At 36.4% G+C, this 11,287-nt stretch overlaps 1 protein-coding gene across 1 annotated transcript; it reads right to left on the bottom strand.

Moving 5' to 3' along the window:
- Positions 1 to 8,918: 8,918 nt before the first annotated feature.
- On the bottom strand, positions 8,919 to 10,583 carry LOC134839557 (forkhead box protein L1-like). The gene has a single exon (XM_063855147.1). It carries the CDS (start codon positions 10,358 to 10,360, stop codon positions 9,149 to 9,151), a length of 1,212 nt encoding a protein of 403 aa, XP_063711217.1. The 5' UTR covers positions 10,361 to 10,583; the 3' UTR covers positions 8,919 to 9,148.
- Positions 10,584 to 11,287: the final 704 nt, after the last annotated feature.

The raw sequence follows: 11,287 nt of genomic DNA, 5'->3' as shown, positions 1-11,287 counted from the left end.
TTATTCCATTAATCAAAATTCCATTAGCCAACATAAATTATGCCTGGAAAATATATCCTACCCTGCATTTTTGTACAAACCGGTTGCCATATGCGTTATGGCTCTAAATTGTTTGCACGACGTCCAATCTTTTGTAAAATTTAGATTTTTTGTCAAGTTTATACCTAAGTGCCCTTTCGCCGCAAGAGGGCTATATGTCGAGCTGCTCCCACCTCAACCAATCAAAGGACAGTTATTCACCAGTCAAATCACCATCAGGGCGACGTAATTTCTTCACAAAGTCTCGTCCAGTCAGAGTGCAGCATGTCCAACTTATGTACATTCGCCCCGTTCCCAGATTTTTTCCAATTTCTGCTGCCCCTTTTTCGCTTCTTCTTCTCACTAAATAAGTCTCAATTTTGACAAACTAACCTGTATATCGATAGCATTGACGTTTGTGGCATCTATTTCATTGCTCTCTCGCTTTTTCAGAGTTTGATAGATCAGTCTACTAACCTGGATGATAGTTTCGAAATTCTGCTCAACCAGTTATTTCACTTGGCTCACAGATAACAGGTCGCGTCAAGCAACAAAATCTGGGGCATCTCACCCGAAGAAAAGTCGTCCGCGGAACGAACAGCATCTCTAAAAGGAGTGTATGCCCGTGTACAGATCGCCACCCTCGATAACAGGTGCTCAGCTTGGGCATTTTGAAGCATTCAATCGTCGCGTCGGATAAAAAGTCGCTCTCAGGTCTGATGGGAGCCCTCGATGAGGATGTGTTGGCAGAGCCCACGGGCGAACATCCAAGCCTTCGCCTGATAAAACAGGGGCCCTTCTTAACAACACCTATGTATAGTTCAGCCGGAATGAAGCGTATCTCAAATATTTCTGGCAGTGTTCGACCGTGATAGACGAAGATATTGTGGTGGATACTCGTATATATAATCTGAAAGTGTTGTAGAAGGATATCCTGGCTGAAAGATCCTGGCTGGCAATCGACCAGTTTTCTAAGTATCCCTTAGCCAAGCTCACACGGTCGACTGAGGGTACGAAAATTATCAAGGTCTTAAAATTTTATATCCAACATCATAGTATTCCTTGAAAAATCAAAACAGATCAGTATTCATGGTTTGAAAATAAGTCGCGCGAGAAAAAAAACCTCATTATTAGCTCTGCCATGTTGAGGATCACCGGAGCTGTGGTTTGGTTGAACGATCAATCAAGACTATCAGCGAAGATTGGGGTGGCTAAACTAAGTCCGGATATTGTAAAGATTCAGGGTTTCCCCGTTTGAGTTACAATTTAGTCAAAGCCTAAATATCAATTTATCCATTGCCGCCGAACATCTTTTACCACGTGTTGATTTAGTTAATCAGCATTTGGAACTAGACCTCTTCACTGCCGAACGGTGGAGAGAAAAGTGTTACAGTTGGCCCAGAGTAAAAGTGTTCCACAAGGGACAGTCAAGCCCATTTGTGACCCCGTGTTTTGGAGGCCCATCCACTTCGGTCGCAGAGATTCCCCACAACAACGCCCTAGAGAATCTCGCCAAAGCAATTTATCAGTGGTTAGCACTCAAGAAGACCCTGACCGAAAGAAATTAAATTGTAGCCGCCACCCTCAGATCGAGTTTTTCAGCAAGAGCTCTATGGTTTAGGAGCCAAATGCTGGCTGAACAAATACCTAAATCGTCAAGTATTAAACGTAGATTGAATAATTTTATTATTCATAGACCAGAAAAGGTCAGAAATTCCTTAAAATACTAGTTAGAAAGTCAAGGCGTAAAGTATTCAAAACTTTTGAGGGCACAAATTATCCGTGCTCCTGTAAAAATTTTATGTTACGATAAAAAGAAGGTTATCAGGAAAAAGCATATTTCGGTTCGTCTTAAATCATCAATGTCTGGTTTTTCAGACAAAATAGCCTTGTCGGCCAAAAAAGGTCGGAAAAGCCAGGAAATGTCAAACAAAACCAGCAATTCTTTATCATCTTCTCACGATGACAATTGTCCATTTCGACCGCCTGGAAGATTTCGCACACGCATAGCAGCCAAAACAGTTCTGGTCCAGATAAGCCCTAAGCCAGTCGTTCTCCAAGCCGCTTAAATTCCGATCAGGTCGAAATAGCCAAAGAGACTGTCAATGGAAACCCTTCCGGACGCTTCGGGCGTTAGGCCCAACCAAGGCAGCTCAAACCCAGTAATCGACCTAACTATACACTTTTTAAATCTGGGGGTCTTCAGAACGCTCCCCAAGCTCAGTTCCCGTCGTCATCAAAAGCTTCGTTGTTAGCCTGTAAAGACTTCCTTCCAACCTCGTGGGATGATGAAACGCAGTCTTCCTCCAAATCCCAAACTCCTCCCATCTCTACAGTAACTTCTCCGTCAACCGAGGTTTAAATCACTATCCCTACAGGTGATTAAGTTGGTGACCAGACCCATTTTCGGTCTCCAATTCCTCTCGGACATCCTTCCGAAGGAAAAACAAACTACCTTTTCAGGCAGCCCGAATCGTCATTCAGTAAAGCAAATCAATTCGCCGCCAGCTAAACTCGAAATCTCTAGGGAAGAAATTGTCTCTCCGGACAAAAGAGTATGTTTCTAACAGGCCAATCCTACCCAACAGTCGTCTCGAGAGTATATTTGGGTCAGATCGCCCCATTCTTTGCAAGGATGTTTGAGTAAATTCAACCACTTTCCCCAATTTTCACCAGAGAAGCCGTTGCGACGGGAAAAAAATGAGTGTTCCGTTCATCAGCAGTACAAACTTGCCCTGTAAACTTTGAAATTTAATTCAAAAACTCTGAGACTTTTTTTCCATTAGTCGTTTAACAACTTCTACATTCTATTCACTAATCTATGTGTTTTTTAAATTCTTGTGTCTTGTATTCAATTAGAATGCATATATTCGTTCCCAAAAGTTTCTACAAGAGGCGGTAATGTGGTGTAGTGTCTACCGTGCACATGATATTACGTCATACTAATCTTAGTTCAAGTATGCTTTCATTTGGATTTCAAGGTCATTGACGACCTGTCAAACCTCTACTTACGTTGGTGCTAAACTGCTTAACTAATCTCTATCGCTTTATGAAAGATTAAGATTGATACTCTGGTATAATTGTCATGACATTTGCGATTTATTATCATACTTATTTCTATATCACAAGATGGTTTAAAGTCTTGGTCTTAGTTTTATCATCAAGTTCTTTGAAGTAGCACACCACATATTGCCTATCAAGCCAGAAAACGATTTCTTGAGAATTTGAGAAAAATTGATAATTGCTTTCATTCACACTTTCAATGCTCAAGGAGAAACGTTTTCTCTTTGAACAATGCAAATATGGTTAAAAATATTTTGACTGGCGATTAAGCGTGCTCAATTTAACAATATTTTAGATAGATCAACGATACAACCCCAAAAAATGATCATCCGAAAAGTCTACACCCTTTCCACGCTTGAATTTGAAAGTTGATTCTGTATAAGATATGCAGACTGAATATGCATGTATAACAAGCAAGCCGAATAATTTGCTTGAGAAAACGTTTTGTTTTATTTAGCTTGTCTATCCTGTTAATTGCCTAAAATGTCAAAAATACTCAAGTTTTTGATAATTATTCATGATTTTGATTTGGAGCTACTACAGCATAGTACGTAACTTTATTTGTTCAAAAATAATTTTAAATGGTAAAACTTTGGCAGATTGAACTAAAAAACATTTTGTTTTAATCTCACAACCTTTGAGTTTATGGAAGTCCAAACCTGAAGGCATCCCAGGAGTCAGGCATGGCCAAGGTAAACATACATCACAATTCTGAAGAGATGCTCTGGAATTCCTGGATTGGTCTTAAAGTCCAGAGTTAAATTTTATAGAAAGCTACTAGAAGTCATGGGCTTAAGCTAGATTTTTCTGCAACACTGCTAATGCCAGCAAACAAGTCTGAAACCAAAAAACTAAAAAATTTATGAAAAAACCACATGTTAATTCGCAAGAATCTCATAGATAATTTGCATCTGGAGATTATCATCATCTCGATTGATTTAGCTTGAAAATTTTACAAGGCAAAAAACTTTACCGAGAAAATTAAGTGTCTAAAAATTGGGAGCGGGTTTTGAACACGTTTACGTTTTCCATATCATTTGAAATTTGAGTAAATGCTCCGTGTGGCTTCACACAAAACAATCATTGAGGTTTTTAGTTTTTTTTTGAAAAAAATTAGTGGAACTACGTCATAGACAAAAAAAACTTACTTTTGCACGCAAAAGAGAACAAGAAAAGAACAAAAAAGCCCAAGATTTACTGCAAATATAGATGCCCACGCGTGGTTTTAAAGGTACTTTATTTCATAGTAAACATTTCATAGTAAACATTTGTCCGTCTATAGGCAATTATGAGAAGCAGAGATTAAAAATTCTTTTTTTTAAATTTTTTTTTCAAAAATAAATCATAGACTGCCGGCAGGGTTTCTGGATAGTTACTACCAGGAAATCCGGGATTGTCCTATTTTTTTGAAGTTCCTGTCACAAAATCCAAGATTCTCAGCTATCTATATAACCTAAGCCTATAAATTTGTTTGAATATTTCACTACATCACTACTCAAAGGGCTCTTTTGGGTTGAAACAATTATAGCATAAGGACTTAATATAACAAAAGTATACCAAAAAAAATTGCAAATGAAATTGAAAAACAAGACTCGTTAACAACAGGCAATGACTTCTAGCGATATTTTCCGTGCTACTTGTAGAGAAACTTAGCTACTCTTGTTATTGCCAAAAAGTAAAGATGATAAAAAATGGGTTTTCAGCCAAAAGTAGATATATTAAACAACCCAAAAATATCACGTGAAAAGGAAGATTCGGAAGGAATGTTGGAAGTCTATGATTGATGTCTGATGTGTTAAGTTAGCTGCTGCATGACTGTCTTAGAAATAATTTGCCATTGAGAAAAATGAGAAGTAAATGAAACCTTTATTCGCATTACATTTGTCAAACAACAAGTTTTTACAAACAACGACAGGCAAATTATTTTATACGTCAATGAATCTTTTTAAATTATAATCAGCAATTTCATCGACAAAAACAAAAACATTTTCCAATTTCCCTTTTTTGAAAGAACTGAGCTAAAAACTGGAAATTACATGAATTAATCGTGTGTGAAAAAATAGTATTGTTTTCACCACGCTCCGGAAATTGAGGCGGTTTTTCGAGAAGATTTCTGAGATTATTTTGTAATCGATTCGACAAGTAGCGAGGATACAAAAAATACACCGGACAAAAAGTTTTACTTTCCCGATCAAAACACGGAAAATAATCGGGCAGAAAATATTGCTGCGACTTGCACGGAAATTAAGCCCAAAATATCTTCATTATGCTTGGTCAGTTTTCAGGAGATGAAAAAATATACAAATTTCTAGAGAAAAAAGTAATTATATGTATAGAGTTTGATTTATGTTTTCACTATTTTGACATCTCTGATTAAAAATCATTGTCAGAGGAACGATTAAAATTCAAAACTTTGTGACAGCTATCCTATTCCAAGATTCAATTTGCAAACTTGACTGGCAAGATAAAATTGTGAAGAATATAAAATAGATAAAACACTTATTGAAAAATTGGGAAATAATAACAAGACTGCTAATTTAAATTGTCCATGTCACAATTAACGATAGCAATTGTTCTTTTTGGAATAGTAAAAGGAATTTGTGGGAATAGGAGGGGGCTTGTAATTGTTGTTTAAATGTTATCTAAGCAGGGCACAACATAAGTAATTTCCACCTTTTAAGAGACTCTTGCCTGTTGGCGTTGACTTTGGACAAAGTGGCAACCAGATAAGAGGAAGAGAGTACAGACTGCAACAAAAGAAGTCCGGATCTAGATCCCTGTTGTTCGTTTGAAAACAACCCAGTCAAGATTGAAATAGTGTGGGAAATACTAGAACATAAATATTAAAAATTTCATCTGCCATAAAAAGTGAACTGAAATTGCAAAAAATATTTTTGTTAAAAACCAGAATCGTGGAAAAGGTGTTATGCGTTTAAAAAGCGTTTAAGTTTCGTGACCCATGTATGGACGGACTATCACGAACAACTGGCGACAACTCCAGACATTTCTAGGATGAAAAAAAACAATCATTCAGTTTTCAGTTGAGGAATATAACTGTTAGCCAAATTTCCAAGATTGGATATTTGATGCTTATTTTGACATAATAAAACCTTGAAAGCTTTATGAAGCATGGGTAAAGCAAAGCTTATTTAACCCTAGTCAATGGTCAGTGTTTATCTAGCCAGATCTTACAATGTTCTTGCAAATTATGTTCATCTTGCAAAATCTTGAAAGATTGTGTTTATCCTGCAATAAACTTGGCAGCGTTTGTTTAAATAGCAAGATCCTCGCATGATTCTTCCAAGGCAATGATTGCCTCGTCATGATCTTAAACGTCAAATTGATTCAATCAAAAATCATACTGGAAGTTTTGGACTGTAGATGGCTGTATGAATCACAAAGAGATTATTACTTCGGCTGCTATTTGCGTATCCCCATAAAACATTTAGTTCTCATACATTCGTAACTTCAATTTGAAAAAGTTATTTCTATAATCTTCATAAGTTTTGTTTATCTTGAATAATGGTTCTCTTGCGGAGCTTTCCAAGAATTTTGCCAGAACTTGGCAAGATATACGAACGCGTTGTCAAGATTATTGTTCATTGGCTATCGACTAGCGAAACATCATAAAACTTCTAGCAATTTTAAATATGTCCAATGAAAACTTCAGAAATGCTAAACATGAAGCATAAAATTCGGATTGAAGCGTAAAATCTGAACGATCAGATATGGCAGGATATCTGCTGATACCAACCATATTGCTATTTTGAAATATTTTTTTTTGTTTTGAGTTTGATTTGAAATTGGAAAGAAAAACTACCGGTTGATGTGCAAATAGCGCAGAAGGTTCCGACAACAGTTGTTTGTTGAAAAGCATTTTTTACAATTCCCGTCGTTTTTGCGAGATACAAGAATTGCCAAACTTTTTAGCTATAGAAAATTAGTGATAGATTCAGCTAACTGATGTTGTCTTAGAAAAAAAAAACAACAAAATGAAACTGAAAGTTTGGCAGATTGTTCGACTTCATTTATGCTTCATTCTCATCTCACATTGTTATGTTGTTCATGATTTTCTGGTCTTTATTGGCGCTACAAAACTCTGTTTGAAATAAACTTCTTCAAAATTTTCTAATCGAAACTTTTTTGCATCAAATTTTCAACTTTTTTCGGATGCAAGGTTAGTAATTTTTTTTCTAAAATTCGGTCAAATCATTTGTAGTGTTTGTTAGTTTGATGTGTTTTAAGTTTAAGCAGTTTTATTTAAAATCGATTCAAGTTGATGATTAACTGTTTTGTTTCAAAGTTTCAAAAATAATTTAAAAACATAAATTTCCAGAATTCTTCTATACCAATTTGACTCGTTTGTGTTGAATAAAAAGGACGCAGCGGTAGATTTCGCTCGAGATTCAGAAGTGTGGCTGTTTAAGGCTGAAGTTTTTGAAATTTTCGACAATTATATAGGTCTTATTATTTTGCTTTTTTTTTCAGGAAAACTCTTTACACTTGTTCAGGCTCAAGTTTACTTTTCGCGGCTTGAAATTTAATTTCATTTCAACTTCAGCTCATTTCTTTTGTTAAATGGAAGAAAAACTCCACTACCGAACAGCAAAATTGTACAACCAACAAAAAACGTGATTGATTCCTAATTTCGAAAATGGAATTCACCATTCAGATTTCCTTTATCAGTAAATTTTTACTTATTGATCGAGTTTTCTCAGATTAAAAAAATTGTTTGTCATTAATTGCCCTAGAAAATTAAAATTGTTTAAGTTCATCTTATGTTTTCTTTGAATTTTGAAAATTAAGATTATATCAAAAACAAATTGGTATTTTTGACTCTTTCTGAACTCTGTTGGCTATGTTTTTCATTCGCTCTGAAGATTTTTTTTTTCAGATTTTCTGCAACTTTTTTTGTGGCAATTTTGTAATTATTGTTTCAATTTTCTTTGTATTTTGTTTTTCAATTGTTTTCTTTCATTTCGATCTTATGCTTCAGCAAACAGCTGATAATGCCGTTTTTATCCCCGATAGTTCCTGCTGGTTATGCAGGTTTTTTGGTTGCAAGATTTGATGAACAGTTTTTGAGTACACTTAGTTACCACTTTCATCTATTGGTTGTCAGAAAGAAGTAGCGCCCAAATCATTTTTTGTTTCAGGTAATTGACTTCTATAACAATAGCAATAACATATTTGATTTTTCAGCCTACAATTTCTTCAGCAAAATTCATTCGAGTTGATTACTCTTCGTTTGAGAAACATGGTAATTTGATTTTTGGTGCTTTATTCGCAAGTGGTGTGTATTGAAGCGAACTAGAGTAGTTTCTAGGTACGTTCTAAGTTTTCCTCTCGACGCACGATTTGAAGAAATTACGTGTTTTCTTATGAAAATTGGTCGAACTTCGTGTTATAAGCAGAGCAACTGGCTACTCCTGTTTAGTTTTTGTTTAGCGCTGATTTTCCCCTGCAGAGCGTTGTACTGTGATGGCCCGGTTGTAATTCTGGGCAGTACTTTGGTTCACAAAACTATGTTTAACTTGGTCTATGGGAACCCTGACTTTTTCGTCCAAGCAATTTTTCTTAGTGGTTTTTCTTTGGTAGTTTGTTGCATTTTGGGTTTCCATTTTTCTGATACTTCTTCCCCTCAATTAATCCTCTTGTGAGTCTGTCGGTTCATTACTGTTTGTTTGCTTAAGCTGTGTTCAATAATTACCAACACTTGGCTAATTTTTCATTCTGACCCTTATTTGTAATCTGATTCAAAACAATGCTTGTACAAAAAAATTAAAATTAGAACATTTAAACTATTTCTACATAAATTCTATCAAAAATAAGTGCGTCCAATATATAATCTTTTCATGAAAATATACAATAAAATGTCAATAAAAATCAATTGATCAAACAAGAAGCCAAGTCAAACTACAACGCAACACATTTCGCTTTGTGGGCTCAAGATTAGCAAAAAGAATACAAAAGTTCTACAAACTAGGACCACAAAATCCAGTCAAATTGAGTTTCAAAATATCGCATTTTCGAAGTTTTTTTGAAAAAAACTGAGTCGTGATCAAAACTACATTCTTTCATTTTGGTGTTCGTCGTCCGTTTTTTGCTCTGTGTCGGAGTCGTGTGAAAGCAAACTCTCAATGTTGAAACTTCTTTTCTGTCGTTTCTTAACTGGAGGGGTGAATTTAAGGTTTTCGATCTCGTTCTCGCTGGTTTCGGCTTTTATTTTCATCGGCGAGAAATCCGAGCTAATACTTGAGTTTAAGCTTTCGTTTTCGTCCTCGTTGTGTTCTCTTTTTTGCGCTTTTATTGTCGGGTTTCTCAAACTGTCGTCACATTTTTTATTTTCTTGTCCGGTTTTAGGAGACTGGAATTGAAATTTAATCGGACTGAACTGACCTCCGGAAGCAGCGACCGGCGACGGACTTCGGTTCCCGTCCGACTCATCGTCGGCAACTGCGAGTCCCATTGCCTTTCGGACTTTCCTCTGCGCGTGTCTTCGTCGGAAATCTCCTTTGGCGAAGTCGTCCTGGCAAGCTGGATGAATAGCCCAAAAGTGTCCTTTTCCGTTCGCACTTCGGCCTGCTTTGATGAAACAGTCATTTAAAGAGAGGTTATGTCGGATACTGTTTCTCCAACCAGGACCTCTGGATCGAAAATAAGGGTAGTTGTCCAGAATATACTGATAAATGTCGCTTAAAACTAACTTTTTCTCTGTCGAACTCAAAATAGCCATTGCTATGAGTCCAATGTAACTGTGGTTCGGTTTCGGCTCCTCTTGCAAAAGCGAATAGGGGTTCAAGAATCCGCCCATTGAGTTTGCAGCTGACTGACTGAAGTCGTTAAATTGAGGACTGGTCTGACCAGGATGCGTCATAAATAGTGGGAAAAGTCTAGAATGTTCTGGATTGTTCGCCACTGCAGCTTGACTTGCTTGAGTTATAGAACGGAGCAACACGGCGGATGCGAGAGAGCTACCTAGTCTGTTAGGAGTCATAGAATGGGCTAAGAATTGTTGGGTCTGGTTCATAAATTGGGTATTGTTGGTCAAATTTGGAGGTGAACTTTGAACACTCTTCATAAGTCCATGCATTGTAAATGGATCCATAGAATGTCCAGGTGCTTTTTGGTTGCCGCCCGGGGGTGTAATTTGGGCACTGGAAACTGATGGTTTATGTTGGGTTCCAAGATGAAAGTTGGGTTTCATCTGGTTCGAAATTGAGGTCGGATTTGATTGAGGTCCAGAAGCAAACAAAGGGTAGCTGTTGAAAGTAAACATTGTCGTTTGGATAATTTTGTGAATAGTTTCTTTTCCAAAGAAAGATTGTCAATTTTTTGTTTTCTATCCGGATTATTAGCTAAGTAAATTGAACTTGGTTGGTCAACTTAACGGTAGCATTAGCCAAACAAAAGTGGTTATGAATTTTTTAAGTCTTTAATTTTTAAAGAGCTGTTTTCAAGCGTTGTTAACTTGTCAAGCAGAAAAAGACTCAAAATTCAGCTCTGCAATTTTATTGGCCAAGCTGCATCAACAAATTAGAGAATGATTTGAATTAGGCCTCAGAGTGAATTGAATTGTGTAATAGAAACAAAATACCTGCTAAAAAGAGCCACAAACAACGATTGACAAAATAATTAACATAGTAGGCGGCCTTGATTGGGGGTCGAAATTATATAACAAGTTATGCAAACCGATTAGTGATTACGCAACTTGTCGCGACATGTGGACATTTTTTCACACATTCAGGAATTTATTTTTTGAAAAACAGCAAATTGCTAATTATTTTTGAATCAGAGCAAAATTATAAGCCCAAGCCAGGATTTTCGGAGATTACCAGAATAATTCTGAAGAAATTTTTTTGTCGAATTCGGAAATTTAAGCGGGTTGTTTCTGTTATACGGCCCAAAACAACCAAAATGTCTGATTTGAACGTTTAGATCCATTTTTCATAATAGCAAAAATTACCCATTTCAGTTCTAAAAAGGAGAAGAGCTATCATACCCGCCTTTTTCCATCAAATGAGAAATACCCGAATTTTTAACACGTTTCTTAAATTAAATGACACATTTGGATTAATTACTGTAAGCTTACAAAATGAAGCTGTTCACGCAATCTTTTTTTTTTCGTTGAACGATACGTCCATCAGCATCGAAAGTGTCCAAAACTTCAATGCAGAGAAGTCCATACCAATTATGACACTTGATT

This window comes from Symsagittifera roscoffensis, chromosome 2 (assembly GCF_963678635.1).
Source record: "Symsagittifera roscoffensis chromosome 2, txSymRosc1.1, whole genome shotgun sequence".
Lineage (NCBI taxonomy): Eukaryota > Metazoa > Xenacoelomorpha > Acoela > Convolutidae > Symsagittifera > Symsagittifera roscoffensis.
The sequence above is the reverse complement of the archived record's forward strand: the minus strand, read 5'-3'. Positions and strand labels throughout refer to the sequence as shown.